Raw genomic sequence first — 19,443 nt, 5'->3', positions numbered from 1 at the left:
AGCACCGCGTTTGATGCAACAACTTGGCGATATCTACATAAACCACGGATCAGATTAAGGTAGCAGTGAACTAATATCCGCTCTGCTCTCCTCCGCTATTCATTTGATTGTTTAATGTGGTCGGAGAAAGGATCATCACTCGTTAGCCGCATATGATGATTGTTATAACTCTCGAACTCCTGTTGGCTGTTATATTGATACAATATTTGATTCACTAACCTATTAGATTTGATGGATTCGGCTAGTCTATGAATAAAATCTGAATTTGCAATTAAATAGCTTTAGTTATATTGCAATCTGAAACATATCATTCCCTGGAATAGAAGAAAAAATCTTTCCCAATAGGGTTAGACGGTTTCTGAAAAAAAAACTCTCTTCTAAGCTCAATGTATTTGATCTACATAAGAGTAGTTTTCTTCTTGGACTCTTAAGCATTCCTCAAAACTTCGTACGCGTACAAAAACAATCCGTTGAGATTTTTTTGGGAGCAACTAGAACACCAATATGCCCTCAACAGCTTGCTAACTTCTTATAAGAAAAGGGTTCTCCGTATGAATTTCTTTGCTTAAATGAGACTTATAGTCAAGAAATTGGGCATATCTATAAAAGAATAAAAAGTTTTTTTCTTCTTCTTTTATTGAGCGTCAAAGCTCTGTCAAGACCCTGTTGTCTATGTCTGATAAAAAGAAAATCCCACATTCAAAACCACAATGGCTGAATGTTCAAAGCACCAAGAGAAATAGATTGAGTATGTTATTTTCACCCATCTTAATCTTGTTTGGAGACGCTTTAAGGATTAACCATAATCAGTCAATAAGAAGATCGACCATTACATCTTATCTGTGCCCTCAATTTTGTATCTTTGTCTCTCTCTTAGCTATGGTAAGTAGGTCCCACTGTCTGCAATCTAAAAGGTACTAAAGGTTTTCAAGTAGCATACGACATAACATTTTGACTTGAATTTATTGTGCCTTATAAAAAGGCTTTAGTGTAACAAATGGTTCGATCTAACGTGCTACTAGAATATGCAATTTGCATGCGGCCATAGATTACACTAAATTGATAATTCATTAGTAAAACACAAACAACTCACCATTGACCAATCATGAAAGGAAACTTTTTATTAAATAATTTGTAACAAAAGTGTAGTTGTGCCATCATGCCATCTACGTCTGTTGCCTCCATTTGGCCCTGGAGTTGATAAAAGATTGGTCGCTTTAAGTTTATTGATCAACGTACGAATGAACTTAATAGTTCATTTTGCCTTACAAAATGCCTGACAAATTTACGACGAGGCTTGCATTGTGAATGGAAAAGAAGAGAAAGTGTGGTTGAGACTTAGTTTGCCTATTTTCGGTGGCTTTTGAATATTCAGGATGGAATGTGTTTGCTGGAAATGAAAAGGAATAAAAATGAGTAAACAAGGTACCTTGACTCCAGGTTCATTTTCCTGGTTTCAGTGGGTAGTGATGCTTGGGATGGAATGCGCCCCTACAAATAGAAGAGGTACAATATTTTTATATCTTGACTGCAAGTCTATTCGCCTCACTGGATAACAACCATTTATATGCACTCGTTGGGCCGAGTGACAGAAAATCCTAGGATATGACCATACGATAAAGCGCGTGAGAGCTTCATTATACGCTGCCTGGATTTGAAGCCATCAGTGCTAGTGGAGTGCGCTTCTTTTAGATAGTCTGAAATTAAACGACTTCGCAAAATGAACGGATATTTTTCCATTTGTTTGTCTTTGAAAAGTACGGTTATGGAACAATTACGTCTGTTTATTACCTTTTAATCCTCATATGGCAATGATGTATGTATTGACAGAGCCCCCAACCAACATTTTCAGTGCTTAAAATTCAATTGGCATGTAAATGACAAGGTCCAAAAGTTTTGGATCGGATAGTTACAAATTTCCGACCTCTTGATAACAAAAAAAAAAACAGAAGGAAAAAATCCATACGTGGATAGATAGAACTTTTTTTGGTGTTACGAGCTGAAATGGTGTAAGATTGAACAATTACGTTAACTAATATACGGTAACAAATCTAGAGTATGTTAACGAACTTCCGTTGGTCCATTTCTTTTGATGCACCCTATGCTATACTCTGGCTGATGCAGCAAAATGCGGTCGTTTTTAAGAACCATTGCACTTCTATACTTTGGCACTTTATAAGCGAACAGAACATTATGTGAATAATACTAAAGATCAATACTTGGTCCTCAATGGTGCTCAATCTGTTTCTTCTTGAGTATATGACCAAGTTTGTCGATGCACCAATTCTCATTTGTCGAATACGACTCACTCAGACACGAATATCATCAGCATTTCAGAAAAGGATCCGCATTGAGGGGATATTGGTTCCCTCTGGATCCTTTGGGTCCTTTGGGACGATGCTGTCTCCATTTTGAGTTGGAGCGTGTATGGAGATTGGCTAAAGCCAATTACCTCTTGACTTATTTTACCGAGTATTCACTAGATATCTGGGACCTTGAGTTTATGGAAAGCATTGATGTGCCAGCACACCGTGAACTTTTGGATGATGAACTCCCGGATTTGGGAAGTACTCTGTTACTTTTAAGCTACTTTAGTAACCTCTGTCAAAGACCGTAGAGGACTTGTCCCAAGGGCGTGACAAACTTATTGTTTCTTATGTAGTGTGTACCGGAAATAATGCTTGGCTTTTAATTCCAGACCAAATGGGGAAAACGCTCCCTTTTTCTTTCTTCTTCACTTGGGTTAGCTTGTGATTGTTCAAAGGGGGAAAAGTTTATCTTCCCAGAAATTAGTGGAGAAAGACCACGAAAGCCTCAAAGAGACCAACTTTTAGTCGACCTCCAAATTAATAGAGGATCAAAGTTGTACAGATAGGAGCAATATGAACTTGCCAACTTCAGTGGGCTCACTAAAATTCGCGAGATTGATGATGAGTTATTTATAATGAGTGGTCTCATGGCCACTCATATTCTCGCTTACGAAATAGGAAATTGCCCAATTTTAATATTGTTTCAAAATTTCTAGTATCATGCAAAACGGCGGATAATCGGAAATGTAAACATGCAGTTGGAAACCGACCAAGCCTTTTCAAATGAACAAGCTAGTCCCAAATTAGCGTCCGGACGTTCAATTTACTAAGTGCGTCGATGAAATTATAATTTTTTCGGTCGAAATGGTAAAAAAAAAAACAGATTCAAGGATGAAATGATATTCCCTTTTCAGTCTCTTTATTGTGAGAAACATGTCTCATGGGGTATTTATTTGCTCATATGGGCACAGTAAGTAAAACTCGGGTGATAAAGGGCCCGTTCTGGGTTCAACGGTCGCCATTACAGCCGAATATCCTCTACAAACAAGATGAGGTTTGGAGAGGTGGGAGACCTGGGGTCGAACCCATGAACCCAAGTATTACTCGGTGGCGTGTTTGTCAACTGTGCTCCAACTCATCTCCTAATACATGTACATTTTCCAATATCATTGTGAAATAGACATTGTCAATCCATCCAAACGCATAAAATGTTTATCTTCAGGTTATCTTCTAAAGGCCAATCCCTTCAATTTATCACAAATTACATTCCTTACATTGGTTGAAAAAAATGTTGACAATTTAGGAGCAATCCTACACCTCTCCTCAAACTTGACTAACATTGTGCTCGATGGTTGAGAAAAATGTACCAACCTCACATTGCTCTTTGTGCCTGCACTTTTGTCCCTTCAAGGCTTTCCCTCACTGATTCTGTTGGTTGGTTTGTTACGGAGTCAGATGGCAGCTCTCTTGCACGGGTTGACATCTGATTATGGGCGTCGTCCCAATGAGGAGATTTCCCGCTCCGTTATCTGAGCTATCATTAATTCTTACTTCACCCTCGGGAAGGACTGCAAGATCGCTCATTTAAGTTGTTGAAGCAGCATCTCGGGTTGATATTTGAATACAATCTAGAAGCTTGAAAATTCGACTAATCAGGGGATCGAACAAAGAGGAGAATAATGGAAGCAGACGCTCTTTCAGTACAATACGGCTGCTGGCCAATCAATGGCAAAGCGTATATAAAGATGGGTAAAAAGAACCGTCGTTTTATTGAATTTTTGTTCAAATCAAAAATTCAATTCAATATGCAACGACTGCTAATCTCTTTCACCCATTCACGTAGTCACTGAACTCGAAAATCATGTCTAATTAAGGGCCAGATTGGATCAATCCTCTCAATTTTCGAAGGTCCTAAAGCTTGATGAAAGAACACGCAAACCAGCAATAGATCGATTCTGTCCTTTTAGATAGGCGATCATATCGGATTGAGTAGTAACCTTGCCAATTTTAACCCCCTCTTGAGGCTGAACCTGTCGTCCGCGAAATCGGTCCAATTTTGAGGGGTAATAATTTGAAAGGGGCTCGAGGGAAATATCGAGATCCATGTTCCAATTGCCAACTTCAACGAAGGGGGCCCAGCTAACCTGGTGATTCTTGAGGTGCTCAGGGTTAGCGACGCCTTGATTTAACCAGTTATTTCAGCTCGCCAACGGAAAAGGATTTCAAACATGCATTTTGCTTTGCATCTTCAGTACGATCAGTACTGTGTAGAATAAGTGGACTTTGCCGCACTTATGATGCAATGATTTGGTCAGTGCCGAATCGTTGGTGCTCTCTTATCGAAATAAGTGAGCTCAGTTTTGCGGGTTTCCAAGTGGAAGCAAAGTTAAAGATAAAGTTATTACCAGGGCTTGAACCGTTACCGAAAAAAGTTACACGTTACTGTTGCCGACACCTTTTACAAAAAGTAACGCGTTACCGTTACCCGGTACTTTTTAGAAAAAAATACGCGTTACCGTTACCCGTTACATTTGCAGAAAAAGAGGACTTAAGACTGCGAAAAAACGCTTCAGCGAATTTTTAACGTTTCGTAAATATGACATGCAACAAATGACTCCTGCGATTATTTTTTTTTATCCCATCAGGGGCAATTAATTCAATGCTTTTGAGAGGGAATTTAAAAAAAAATCGCTCGTTAAGTAGAGAAGAAAGTAACGGTAACGGGAAGGCTAGTAACCCCGTTCCGATACCGTTACTTTTCCAGAAAAGTAACGCCATACCGGTAGCGTTACTCAAGATGTAACGCGTCACTTCAAGCCCTGGTTATTATTGTTTGAATTGCAACTGAGATCCATTATAAGTAGATTTTGATGCATGCATGTTTTTTAAACAAATTAAAGTAATTTTTGAACGTGTCAATTGAAATTTTAATGTGCATTCATCCGTTTCTCGACAAAAAGATACTCTCATCCTCATGATTCTGGTTGAACAAACCATTCTGTAAGAAATAAGCTAAAGATGTTTTCGAAGTAAATTCTCTTAGAATTAAAAAGGTCGCTTAGAAGGAAGCGCAAATATGATTTAGATTTTGAATGTCGCTCTGACCACCTACAAGATCTATAGGAAGATGGAAGTGTTTGCCGTGTATTAGACTTACCTATCTTTCCAAACGCACCATAATCTGTAACGAAAAAAAGAGTTTTACCCCTTTTGGAAAGAGCTTCAAAACCAATTGGATCTATCAATCTCGCAATATGCTGTTTTCGTGCTGAGACTTACATGCTGTATATTGCATTGTTTATACCCTGTAAATGAAACTAGGTGATTTAAAGAATGTCGCCATAATAAGGACGATGTTCGGTGAGACGCACATGTTTCGAGTGTAAAAAGCCTCTGTTTCATGAGATCGAATAACGCAATCAAAAGTAACAATATGAGATAATCGATCTGGTTTAAAATTGAATGATCCCGCCGGCTGCTCAAGTCGATTAAGCCAGGACTAATGGATCTATCTCGACTCCAGCATTGCTCACGTAGTAAACCAACTATTTTGGTTATACTCGTTTATGTTCAGTAGATAGAATGTAATGAAGCGAAAGCAGCGTTCTTGATTTGGACCAAATTACCCCCACTAAGTCTGGCCAATAAAACTGTAAATTCCAAGGGCTCCTAATAAACTGGTTGAGCCCCCCACCCGACCCCCCCAACAGTGTAAACGTTTCTTAAAACTTACTTCATCAAACCGTCAAGAGACAGAAAATTGGGAACTTCTTCCCCATCATCCTAATCCTTTGATATGTCATGTATAAATAACACAAGTGCCTCTTACTAGTGTTTAACACCAGTTGAAACGTTGGATCGACGAAAAAGTCCTACTGTACAATACTTATCTCAATTGTCGTTTCAGATTCTTCGGCCAAGAGGCCTCTCTGATTCCAAACTCAATTCGCTTCAAGTTCAACTGCAAGAACGAAGCACCGAAATGCTCGGTGATCCGGTGGTGTACGATCTCATCGACTTCTGTTGCGAGTTCCTCTCCGAGAACAATGTTCCTTCATCCGTGTGTTCCATTTGCCTCTACGATATCACCGACTTGGATTCGTTCGTGAAGACGCACTGCTTCCATTATTTTCACTCGCTTTGCTTGGGCAAGTACACGAGCAACTGTATTAAGGCCCATGACGAGTTCCTACGAGAAAATCCTCCCATTCCTGGTATGAATCAAGAGGCCGAGCGCCAACTGAAACTAGTCTGTCCCGTTTGTCGTGAAGAGCTTCAAGATGTCAAGCTCGAGCTTTGGTTGAAGTCACCTCCACCTCATTTGGAGTGTGAAGAGGATGAGAAATTTGTCAGAACACCAGACATACGGAAGTTGCAGGCAGATATGCAAAAGCTCTTCCTCAGACAAGTTGAGCAAGGCAGTATTATAAATGCAAATTCCAGTGAAAAAGACATTTTTGTCCTTGGCAACGTAGCTCCAGCCACAAGTTTTAACGAATCAGTCGAGTCTTTGGATTCAGAGAGAAGATTGGAAAATGCCGTACATCAAAGAGGTTCTTTGGCAGATTCGACGTCGACGAAACCTTATGGTAATCAGGCCAACCGAGGGAAAGCTAATTTGCCACGTCCTAGAGAGGAAAGAAATTTGCATTGGAAACCAAGAGCTCGAGGCCAACGCAATCGATTCCAAGGTGCAGGATCCAGCAAATCAAAAGAGTTGGATAATCCACCCAAAGAGCCAAACTTGGAAGGTGGCGAACCCGAGGTGGAAGAGTCAAAGGGCAGAAGAGGCCACCATCGAGGCCATCATCGAGGTCGAGGCCGGGGGCGACGAGGTTATCAGGGCAAGACCGTTTTGTGACATGAGGCTTTAGCCTTGAACTGGTCATACTTAATGAAGCACGTATCATTTTGTATCAAGTTTGGTTGTAGTAGGTGACCACGGAATCGTCTCTTATTGCTCGTTTTATGGCCCTGGCTAATAATCAAATTATTCGCTGGCTCACGATCATCATTGTTTCGGTATGTTTCAATACTAGGTCGAATTTATACATTCAGTTCTGATGTTTTATTGATGTCTAATCGATTAATAAAGACTTCTACAGTTATGCCCAGAATCATTTTACGTACCTGTTATCTTGTGTACAAAACGACTATCGATTCTCGGGCACGCTCTGAAAACGAATTGACATAAAACGAGCCTCTGATTCTTCAATGAGTACTTTCGACTTAAGTGAGGAGCTTTCAAGACACCCTAAGTGTAATCCAGCCTCTTCTGTGAGAAACAATTTTTCTTTTTTTCCAAATGTCGAGGACTAGCATTTGCCACCTCAGAGTTGTTATTTTAACCTATAGGAGTTTAAACACGGCAAGCTTCTAGCTAAGGTAATTTAACCTGCAATTTTGTCCCTGTGCAATTGGCGTTGGTCTCAAAGATACTGTATAGGGAAGGAGGGAGATCCTTGCTCTTTACCCTAATTGTCATTTATTTCGACGAAGAAAGCTCAATCGCTATCGGCCAAATGAAGAAAGTTTGTTTTGGACCAATCTCTAGTGATTGAATAATCGTTTGAGTAGACGTCGCGAGCTAATTGTTCAAGAGCTGATTGTCATTTGTACCCAATTTGGCCACAAATACTTTACGCGGTTTGTTGTGAGCATGGTTCACATTGTCGATGTTTGGGCCGACTTGAAAATAGAGTCATCCACTAGCCCGCTTTGAGAGCATCAATATTTTTGCCAGGAGTGTAATATGTAACGGAATGAATTGAACATCCAAACTAAGATACTATACATATACATATACATATACTATACATATAAGATTATATACATATAATCAATTAAAATACAGGCAAATATGCAATTCATATTCGCTAGACTCAAACTGAGCAAGTGACGTTGTTGTACTGATGAAGCAACCTCAATTGTTAATCAGAAGACGAGGAGAGATTGTCTTCTGAGGGGAATTCTACCGAACGATCAGCTTTGCTGTGGTTGTCTTCTTTTCTAATCACCTTATGAATGATATGCTTGGAAGCACATTAGGGTTACACTCTTGCTTGTCTTTAGGGATTGATATCGTCCCTCATTAGCATTAACTGTATTGGTCGAGATGGTAATCCGCCTTTTGGCGAGACACGACATCGAAAAGGTTCTGGCAAAGTCCGCTTCTCCTTACAACCAAAGCTGCTTTTCAGCTTGATTTTTCAATAGTACCCCAGTAAACCTGTCTGTTTTGCTCTTTTTTTGGCTGGTTTTGGGGGATTTCCTTATCTAACTTCTACTGAGTGTAATTCCTTGACATGTGCCGAACTAATGACTTCAGATGATAAATGCTGAACTTGGCTTAGCTCAAGTGGTTCGAATTCTCGGTATCGGGTCCATCACCTTTCACTTGGGTTCCTCGTAATCAAGTGACCTTGAACTTTGAGTTCTATTGAAAAAAAGAGGAAAACAATTGCAGTTTTTCATTGGCTAATGAAAAGATGCTATTTTGAAAAATTAGGCAAGCTGAAATAGAGCAATATATATAATATGTATATTTCTTCTTGGAGAGAGCCAAGACTTACAACGTGGCCCATCTTTGAAGGACAGATTTTCATCAAAATAAAATGTTTATCTTAAAGTCAGTTGATCATAGCCTACAATCTTTGGTTCTAAGCATGCCATGTTCAAGCTCCTGACACTTCCATCGGCACGGCTTAGGAAAAACAAAATCGATATTTTTGCGAAACGTGGCATGTAAGCAACGTCAGGTGCAAATTTTCTAAAAACCAAATAACTAAAGAATGACCCTTTTGATAATGAGATAACTCTTAATGCCGGACATTTTTTGCTTGGTGGTGCCAGGATCATAGGGTGCACCTCGCTCAGTCAGCGAACCTAGCCATCACATTATCCATTTCCAATTTCCAGCTAGCAGTTTCAAGTCCGGCATCACTTTTTTTATCCGTCTATTTCCATTGAGAAAGATCCGGGAGGAGATTCGAACCGGGGACCTCCCTCAGACTAAGAATCTCTGTTAACCATTGCGCCATTTCTCCTCCCAAATTTGTTTTTCCCTGCATTCACCCATGTATCAAATCTTGGTGTTGTCGGTTCATTTTTATCTCAAATTTGACTCAATACAATGATAATACATACTCCCTTGACGTTTGAACAAGCCTTGATTTGGCCTAGAATCTTTTTTCGAAAGAAGTCGAGGAAATGTCTATTGTCTGTCCGTATATTGTTGCTCAAGCTTGAAAGAACTGTATTTTCTATTTATCAAGCTATTGATGGAAGAGTACTCGAACATTGACTCTGAAAGAGAGGTTGATGCTCTTAAGAGCCATAACTTTTACGCTTGGAAAAAAGACCTTTTAGTGGACCTTTTGGAGAGTGAAAATGGGCGCCACTGTACTGATAATGATTGCAGCAAGCATATCGGAGGAGTTGTTTTCTGCCAGTTTTCTAGTGGCATTCAACCTTCTAACCAAATGTTAAAAGTGCCGCTTTCACTAACCTCTCATACACGTAACTGGTGCCAGTAAACAACAACTACAACTTTTGGGTGGTCACTTCCAACAGGAATGGCTCTTGATTAAACCCCCTGACAGAAATAGGCATATCATCAAATTACCAAACTGCAGTTCATTCAAAAAGTTATGTCATCAGTTGCACCACAGCCTCAACCTGGGGACAAAGGATCTGGCACAAAGGTTGCAGGGGCCTTGAGGCTTCCAATATTGTTGTGATTGGTGGCATAGGCATACAAATGCCACCAGACATTGAAATCCAAATGGTTCAGATTTGGATTAGTGCAAGTCCTGCAGTTCTTAACCAATGGTCAAGGTTGCTTAGGACCTGATCACAAATGCGGAATGTTTCACTATCCTGCTACTATTCGGATCTGCCCTATGTTATACTTGTTTTCGTCAGGCGTTTCAATTAAGAGTTATACCTTTTGACCGGTGGAGCCGATGTTTGTGCGCACACGCAGTATTTTGATGCCAGGCTTTTCCTTGGGGCAAGAAGCACTACTTAAGAGCAAGGTTAATGAGCAAGCGCTGCAATCAGAACCCCATTTACACTTGTTCTAGTCATTGTATTTGCTCTGGGCAGCAATGACATGTAATTAATCAACGCCAAACCACACTATTGACCGTCAAAATCTGGAGTCGTAGCCCTCTACCGGTTCAAAAGCGCATTACAACAAATAATGAGAAGTAAATAAAGGCGGTACTTCAGCACTATTTTATATATTGTCAGCTTCAGTTGTTGATGGAATTTAGCAGTGAGCCGACAAAGGTGTGCAACTAGCAATATTCTGTGTGAAGGGGATTGGGCAGGTCAGATACACAAAGATTGTGATATATTGGCAATAGGAGATCCCTCTGCGAGAGGTTAATGGAAAAGAAGGAACATGAAGAAGACAGATCCTCAAAAGAGACAATTTGAACATCTGTCTCCAAAGAAGATGTTGGTCAGCACCACACAGATTGAACACAAATTTCCCCTATGGTGAGTCAGTTTGGGGAGGGGGGACCAATTCTATTGCTGGAAATGATTCAAAGATCAGCACTATGACACCACTTTCAGAATTTGGATCCTTGCCCCTTTTTGCACCAAAACTGGAACTTTCTTAAAAGGCTTGTGGAATGAAAAGCAAGCATTTTTATAATGGTCACTGGCTTTGGCAAAAATTATTGCTCATTTTAAAATGCCTGACTACCTTTAGCCGGGTGTGTTATGTTAAAACCTGACCAACTTTTTGTATAGGAGTGATGACCTGGCGCCTCATTGAAGAAACCTAAGTTGTGTTGTAAGGAATCTTACATCTACTAATTGATGTTGATAAAAACAACAAAAAATTCAGCCCTCCTAAAGATGCTCAGTCACTCATTCAACAAGTTCAAACAGCAGTTGAAACTTTTGTATTTTTACAAAGGGAACTCATAAAATTGATAACATCTGACCTTTTTTTTTTTTAAGGTTAAGTAATAGATGGTTTTTGTGGATCGAAGTTTGTGTCGAATATGTCGCCTTTTATTATTGACTCTCAAGAAACGGGCAGTAGCGCTCTCTAAGAACTGAACTTTGTGCGTCCTTTTGAACTTTTGACGGTAGTGCTTCCAGATGAATGGCAAAGAAAAGCAACAAATAATTATCAAACAGTGCAAGCAAAAGCTTCAGCTGACGAGACTGTTCCTTTTCATGGTGAGTCTTTAGGCACCCCCTTTCTTCCATAATATAAAACAGCAGATTGACGAGGCTGGCTTTGCAAATGCAGAAGCAGGGCTTGTTTGTCAGGAGGTTTTTATGATATATTCAAATGATAATTCCTGCAACAAACAACCAATAAATGCATTCTTATAATATAAAGACTTCTAATTAGAAGATATTGGTGTGGTCAATTTTTCTACAGAAAGGCCCTATTCCAAAGATTTTTAATGTCCAAGATGGAATGTCCTCTTTTAAAGCCAGGCTCTAGAGGACGCTCTTTATGCTCTCAATCTCCGCAAGGGGCATCCTTGTTTTTGTTGGGGTTCAATTTCGAGAGTGCATACCATCCATGTCTGTGAGCTTTCGAACGTTCTGCTCTCAAAAGGGCCTTTGTCTTGTACGGCTTTCAACGTACACAAAAGTTATTTGATTTTTTAACATTACCTTTGTGTTGGAATGAGCTCACACTATATGCACACTGCGTGTCTGTAGAATAGGCGCAAATTTCGGCGACAATAAAAGGCTCTGAAACGTGGCCTTATATCAAAGTTTGTTGTACCAAATTTCTCAAATTATTTGTACTCTACAAATTTATGCAAACGGTCCACCGTCTACGACTATGACAGACTCAATACGGCGTCGGAAGGCCTTGCAGGCCTTGATTAGCTCCTCGGGGTCGGCTTTGGCAAATTCCTTGTGACTGTCCGACCTCACACTGGTGATGTTGTTTTGAGACACTTTGCACACTTCCACCTTCAATTTCGAGTAAAAGTAAAGATCGAAAGGATTACAATTGGGGTGGGTGGGGGGAAATCGTGGTCTTGGCTCTATGGGCCGGGGCGGAGTCCTGTCTGAAGACGGATTTACTGAATACAGCCTTGGTCTTCATCCAGGTGATGACCTTCTTTCTCATGACATCTTGGTAGACCTTAGCGTTGACCTTGAGGTTCTCCTAAAAAAATTGTGTTAGCATGACCTCCTCCCAAGACCTTGGCGGGATGCTTGATTCTGCGCATCGGAGGTATCTCTGACTCTGGCCAAATATCTGTATTTTGAACATTTATGAACCTACCAACATTGTAATATTTTTCATTGGAGAAGAACGCATTTAGTTTAAGACAGAATGTAGGCGTTTTGAATATGTAAGTTTTCTTTCTTTTTGAGCTTTTGTAAGAGGATGTTTAACACCCTAGCAATAGGACTTAAGCCCACGGTCCTTCTTTATGGCCCTGGAGATAGCCGACAAGCATTGCGCTCTTTGGTCGGGTGAGACATGGGGAGGGCAGGATCGAATTTTATGATCCTGTTTAGTGCGGCCAAGAATCTTGGGGTGCGTGTTTTGGCTTTGGAACGGTCTTGCACCTTCCTAGAGACATCCCCTCTCTGATTGAACGCCTTGCAACATTGTAAATCGCCCTTCTGTCATACCAAAAAGGGCTTTATGATGGTGACAAGACTGTTGCCCGCGTGGAGCAACTCAGAGATGGTTGACCTCTTGGACTGCTCCATTTTGCATGTTTTTTTCGCACACTTCTTTTTGAGAAAAATTGCTACTTTGTTTCCCAACCTCGCGATGCATTTAAGCAAAATAGCAAAAAAAAGCAGATTAAAGATGTTTATTTTACTCATTGTAACGTGTGTCAATTCTAAAGACATACACTGTTATGTCCTTTCACTAATATCCTTTCACGCTGCATTCCTTACTCAGTATGAAAATTTGACACTTTTGTAGAGCCCAGACAAACCAAAAGTACTTCTAAAAGATGGGCCTCCAAAAAGCATTCAGTTGGCTGTGTGGGTTCATTTCATCAGACAAAACTCACGTTAAAGATGATACCAATCGCGTGTCAGTTTTCATAAAGTCAAAAGCGGTTCAAAGCAAAAATCACTGCGAACATCAGCCAGCAGGGATTTGAGTAATGGTTCTCAACAAAGCAGAACTAATCTGATAAGATTATCGAACCCAGTCTAGGTTTTGTCATCCTGGTTGTCTTTATGACTCAATCAGACTCCTTGTCTCCGTGGTGGAATACATGAGAATATCTTGAGCTCATTTTCGAGACTCATCGGGAAATTGCATTTTCAAATTCACTCTCCTTTACCAATGCAACGCGACAATCCAAGGGAAAAGCACAAAATGTGGCCTTCGTCTCGCCTTCTTTCCTCGTCTGCGAGGACCTCGCCGAGCTGGCTATTGGTTCGGTTCGCTCCTAGTTGGATGGCCACAACGGAAAAGGCCGTCGTGTGCTCACTAAGAAGAAAAGCCGAGACTTCGGCGACAGGCTCTCCTCTTTTCCAAAACACTTAGCAAGGCAGTGATTGATCAGAGGTCGTGGCAATCAGAGCACACACGTCAATGTCAACATCACCTTCAAAGGGTAAATCGTGTCTCTGGGATCCATGTGTTTTGGCCATTGAAGTCCCGGTTGTTTGTCCCTCTGCGGGGAAAAACTTCTTCCAACAACATGGCGAATCAGCCTCTATGGACAATGCACGAGTCAATGGGCTCTGGATCCGGTGGAACAATAGAAGGCCAAGAGCAACAAACATCATCCCATGCCAAGTCCACCCGGTCTGCCACTCATGGCTTTGGAAAGTTCCGGCTTCGATCCATTCTGCTATGTGAGAATTGGACCAATTTGGCTCATCTGAGCACTTCCAAATTGTTCTTACTTCAATCTCTTTGTGTCTGGTTGGCTTTGTGTGTGCCTGGGAACATTACAGCAGGGGTTCTGTATTATCAAGTCACTTATGGATCTGCGGTAATGAATGGTCCCAATAAAGTGGCCACGAACGAGACTTCGGTGATCAATGTTGTCCAATTGACTTGTGCCTATTGGATTGAATTCTGTCAAGTGGAACGGGTTAATGCCTTGGCAGAGTGTGAGGAACTGCTTAACAGAGACCTGACCACCATCAAAGGTCTACATTTAGATCACATCCAAAGACTTCCTTTGCTGGGAGATGACTTGTTGGAGCACGAAAAGAAGCTGTATCAAGACATTCTAGATGAAGTTGTCCCACAACATGAATTTGACTGTGTTCCAGGCGAAAATCTAAACCTTCCCTCGGGGTCTCAAATTTGGAACTCATCGGATTCCTTGTTATTTTGCCATGAGAGTAGAGCCACTTACTCACCGTGGGTGGCGAAATCCAAGTTCTGGATTGAAGGCGTGGCTGTGACTGTGGTGGGGATTTTTGGCATGACTGGAAACATCATTGCCATCATTGTGCTCAGACGTATCAAGACCAATCGGAACTTCAATAACTTACTCATCACGTTAAGTTTCTCGGATTTCCTGCTCATCTTGGATGTGGTGGTGGAAATGTCTTTGATCGGTATATTCATGTCAAAAGAGCCCCACTGGTTCAAAGTATCCTATCCATACATTTTGCATCCTCTTCGAGGTTTTATCCAAACCACAGCTATCTATATGGTGGTTGCCGTGTCCTCTGAACGATTCAAAGCCGTTTGCTATCCTCTGTCTCATCGGCAATCCTATCACAAATTTGTCATCGTTGCCGTCGTTTGTTCCGTGACTCTTGAACTTCCACGTTTCCTCGAGTTCAAACTGGTCAAGAACAACACGGATTATTGGACCACAGATCTCATGGAGGACCCCAGTTACATCCAGTTCAATAGTTACTGGAACGAGCTGTTCGCCACGAGTGCCTTGCCCTTAATATGTCTTATGTACATGAACTTTAAGATCTACCAAAAGATACGGGCTTCATCCCAATTTGCCAAGCGCTTCGTGAGACGCAGCACCACGAACACAAGTTTGCTCAGTAACAAAAGTACAACATGCCTCCCCAAATCGGATTCCAGATACTTAACCAGGACCACTGGTTCTGGAAATGGACGTCGAGTGCCTCTGAACCTCATCGACGAAGCTGAAACAATGGACTTCAACCTTGTCAATGGATCACAACCAGACTCTAATCAGACCCCAAAGACTCGACCTCCAGCCGCCAATGAAAGGCTCGCCCTTGTCACAGAAGTGACTACTACCGTCTCTGTAAACCTGTCCGAAACCAGGGGCCTTTCCCCAACACAAGAAATTCATGATGATGTTTCAAACCAATGTTGTACCCTGAAAAACAGCTCAAATCGGAGATCTGTTCCCCCTAACTCCTCTTGCTTGGATCGGGTCCCTTCCAATGACGTGGATACTTCCTTGGAAGAGATCCAACTTAAGCCACTCATGCACAAAGACTCGACGGCGAGTAGTCAAATAAACAATCGCAATCAGCGGAAGCGTCGCGAGAAATCCACGATCGTTCTCGTGTCAATCGTTCTGATCTTCATTACATGCCATACATATCGGCTCTCCCTTCGGATCTACGAGGTCTCACATCCGAGTAACAATACCTTGGAACACTATCAGTTTTGCTATAATCGAGGACTGTATCATATCCCGGTGGCGTTTTATGTGTTGGTGAACTTCCACCATCTTTTCCTTGTGATCAACTCGAGTGTGAATTTTATCATTTATTGTTGCGTAGGCCGAGAATTTCGCTCCCATATGTACGAATGGTGTTCCAGATCCAAAAAATAGAGCTTGTTTGAGTATGATTAATCCAGAATTAGCAGGAACGAGCTGTATCAAATACATTGCCTTGGGTAATGAATCTGACGAAAATAAACGTATCATTTAAGCACACATGGTTTGAATAAGCCTAGAACATTTGGTCTGGCAAGACTAGTTTAAATTGCTCAGAGGCAGAACAAGTGGTCAACAGGAAAATTGAGTGCAGTTGTTGTTAAGAAGTGTACATAGACGTGACAATTACTTTGCTTTCTTTATTTATGCTCAAGACATATTGCCTTTGGCCTCTTTTGTCTTTCTTCCCCATCTTGATGACACATTTTCCGCTTGAAGTGGCCTTCAATAAAAAAACAATGCCTTACTAGTGAGTGTTTGCCAGCAGTAGGCTTTTCTGATCTGAATGTAAGATATATCATTATTACTAACTTTATCCAAAAGAATACAAAAATAGGCACCGAATGAAAACATATTTCAACGTATTCTTTTAGCTAGCTATGAAACTAGTTTTTATTTTCTTACTGCCGACTGACCAATCGTTACCAGGAGTGAAATCCTCTGTCGTAGGCAAATAAAATATTTGTTTATTTGTTATTTGTTCGGAGTCAGATGACAGCTCTCTCGCTCGGCCTGCCATCTGCTGACGGGTCTCCCAAGTATGGGATATTCCTGCTCCGTTTGCGCAACCAAACGTGCAACATGAATTATTACATCACCTTCGGGAATGATTTGAGAAGATCGTGAAGTTCAAACTTGTTGAATTTTTTTGAAGCCCATAAAGTCCTTCCTCCTAGTCGGCATGGGTCCAGAGCTCATCTTAACACGGTTACCCAACTGATTGAACATATGGAACAGATCGTTGAGGGACTTGAGGGTCACGAGTTAATCGCTGTAGCCTATAATGATTTTGCCAAGGCCATTGACAAAGTTGATCATGGCCTTTTGCTAAATAGACTACATGAGATTGGGATGCAAAGTAAAGTTCTCGATTGGATAAGAAGCTTCATTCATGATTGGAAGCAAAGTGTTAAGGTTGATGGGTCGCATAATGGCATATTTGATGTCAAGTCAGGTGTTCCCCAGGGCTCTCTCTTAGGGCCTCTCTTTTTTACAATATTCATTGCCCCGCTTCAAAAGCTTAGTATTCGTGCTAGTCTCTCTTCCTATGCTGACGACACTAAGTTAGTTTCTAGTCGGAACAGGCTGGCTAAGTTTTTTTTTCAGCCAACGATGTTAGCTCGTACAAAATCGATGCTAAAGAATGCTAATTCGAACTTGAAAATGCTAGATCAATGCTACTTTTTTAAGAAAAGCATATTATTCATGGTGCTCATAAAGGATTTCAGTTTCACAATTCAATCATATTTGGCACTCTTTGGCAGGATATGTTGAAGCTATATTTTGAAAATTATACTTAAGGAAAAAAAACCACAAAAATCTAAACAAAACCCTCCCAGTTACAATAGGAGTTGTGTTTATGATATTCTCCCAATTTTGAACCCTGAGACTTAAAAGGGGGGCACCAAAAAGTGACAAGTTTTATTTGGGCAAAAATGTATTTTTAGAATTTGAACAAGGTCTTTTACACACAATTATAATTGTTCTAATCGCCAAACAATGTTCTTCTTGGGTGAGACTAGATTATGAAAATAAGACAAATTGTTTTTTTCATTCTGCATCAAACTTCAAAGTGTACATTAGCAAGAGGTGCACTAAGGTTTTTTTATCCATAGAGCTCAATTGCTGTCTATCTCTTCCATTTTGATTTTTATTTTTGCTATTTTTGAATCTTGTCATTTGGTTTACCTCAAATGTTTGGGAATAATACTTTTCAGAATACAAAGAAACTAACCAAAATATACATATGTTTTCTTAATATTCCAGTGAAATTAACCCATACTTACAGTTACTTAAGGATTGGTAATACACTGACCATTTTGATCAATTTTTTGATTTATGTTAGCCATCCCAAAACCATTTTGTGGGCCAAAAGTCTGGTTACAAACAAGAATTTGGCTAAATTTCCCTTTGAATTGCGAAGCAATTAGACTAAATCATTTTGCTTGCCTAATGTAAAGTAAACAGTCCAATGAAAAACACTTTTTGGCTACAGAGGAATCAATTTCATGGAATGGAACGGGAATCCAAAGACAGAATATCATTAACACCGCCAAGTTCCCTCGTGAGATTTTTGTTACTTCTCTTCCCTTTTGGTCATTTTTTCAGTGAAATTATGCTATCAAAATGCTAAAACGCTAGACAAGATCACACAATGCTTTGACCAAACAGTAATGCTAGTTTAATGCTAAAGACCAGACCAATGCTAATAAAAATTTCCAATGCTGGTGGCCTTAAGATGATGCTAACTTCCAAAAATTAGCATCGAAAAATGCTACCTGGCCAGTTTGGGTAGGAATGGCCAAAATTACACTAGCCTTGCAAAGGACCTGGAAATAATCTATTCTTGGGTAACTGAGAGTAATATGGCCCTGAACGGAATGAAATTCCGCTCAATGACATTTGAGTCAACTCCTTTGAATACTCCACTCGTAGATAATGGAGGTAAAGATATTGAGCAGGTCTCATCTATGAAAGATTTAGGTGTAGTCCTCCAAGATAATGGAAAGTTCGATGAGCATATCCAGTTGAAAGTTGGTAAGGCTTTTCAAATGTGTGTACATCTCACGTTTAAGTCCAGAGATAGCATCACGATGTTAACTGACTCCGCCCAAGTCGATTGTTCAACCACATCTTGAATATGCCTCTCCCATTTGTGCTCCAATGATTTCAGCAGGTTTGCAAAAGGTCGAACAAGTCCAAAGATGTTTCACTAGGAACATCACAGGATTGAGAGAGCTCTCATATTGAGAGAGGCTGGAGAGGTTGGGATTGTACAGTATTCAGAGAAGGTACGAAAGGTATCTGATACTGTACGTCTTCAAAAGTATCCATGAGCTTTGTCCCAACCCAGGGTTTAGGGTTAATTCTGGTGACCGTAGAGGTTTAACGTGCGTTTTGAGAGCCCCTTCAAGCCTTCGAGAATCCAGGCTAGTTCGCTCTTTGAAGTCCACTTCTCTTCTTTCTCGGGCTCCTTCATTGTTTAACTTGCCTCCCTCTAATATTCGTAGGGAATACCTAGGCTTTCTTGATCCGGGAGCATCTTTCAAGTCAGTCTTGGACACATTCTTGATCAAAGTACCTGATCAACTCTACAATCAAGGGCTAGCCAGATCCGCCAACTCTAATTCTTTGGTGGATCAAATATTACATAACTACGATTACTCTGAGTTCAAATGTGATTATAACTCCATGAAAATGTATTTGCAGTTTTAATTTTAACACGTGCCTGATGAAAATGATCATAACTGGAAAACTAAGTT

The 19,443-nt window shown here is 40.6% G+C and overlaps 2 protein-coding genes across 2 annotated transcripts; both read left to right on the top strand.

Moving 5' to 3' along the window:
- Positions 1 to 6,216: 6,216 nt before the first annotated feature.
- Positions 6,217 to 7,426, top strand: LOC131880912 (E3 ubiquitin-protein ligase RNF25-like; the record flags this gene model as incomplete). Its single annotated transcript, XM_059227644.1, is given in 1 exon segment — positions 6,217 to 7,426. A coding segment is annotated over 1 exon segment (954 nt), but the record flags the coding sequence as incomplete, so codon positions are not given.
- A 5,921-nt stretch (positions 7,427 to 13,347) lies between these two features.
- LOC131880413 (uncharacterized) lies at positions 13,348 to 16,180 on the top strand. Its single transcript, XM_059227047.1, has one exon. The coding sequence runs from the start codon at positions 13,982 to 13,984 to the stop codon at positions 16,073 to 16,075; it is 2,094 nt and encodes a 697-aa protein (XP_059083030.1). The 5' UTR covers positions 13,348 to 13,981; the 3' UTR covers positions 16,076 to 16,180.
- Positions 16,181 to 19,443: the final 3,263 nt, after the last annotated feature.

Source organism: Tigriopus californicus, chromosome 5, assembly GCF_007210705.1.
Source record: "Tigriopus californicus strain San Diego chromosome 5, Tcal_SD_v2.1, whole genome shotgun sequence".
NCBI lineage: Eukaryota > Metazoa > Arthropoda > Copepoda > Harpacticoida > Harpacticidae > Tigriopus > Tigriopus californicus.
Note: the sequence above shows the minus strand (reverse complement) of the source record. Positions and strands in the feature narration are given on the sequence as shown.

Coding starts and splice junctions, on each gene's coding strand:
- LOC131880413 (XM_059227047.1), top strand. CDS start 13,982: ATGGCGAATCAGCCTCTATGGACAATGCACGAGTCAATGGGCTCTGGA.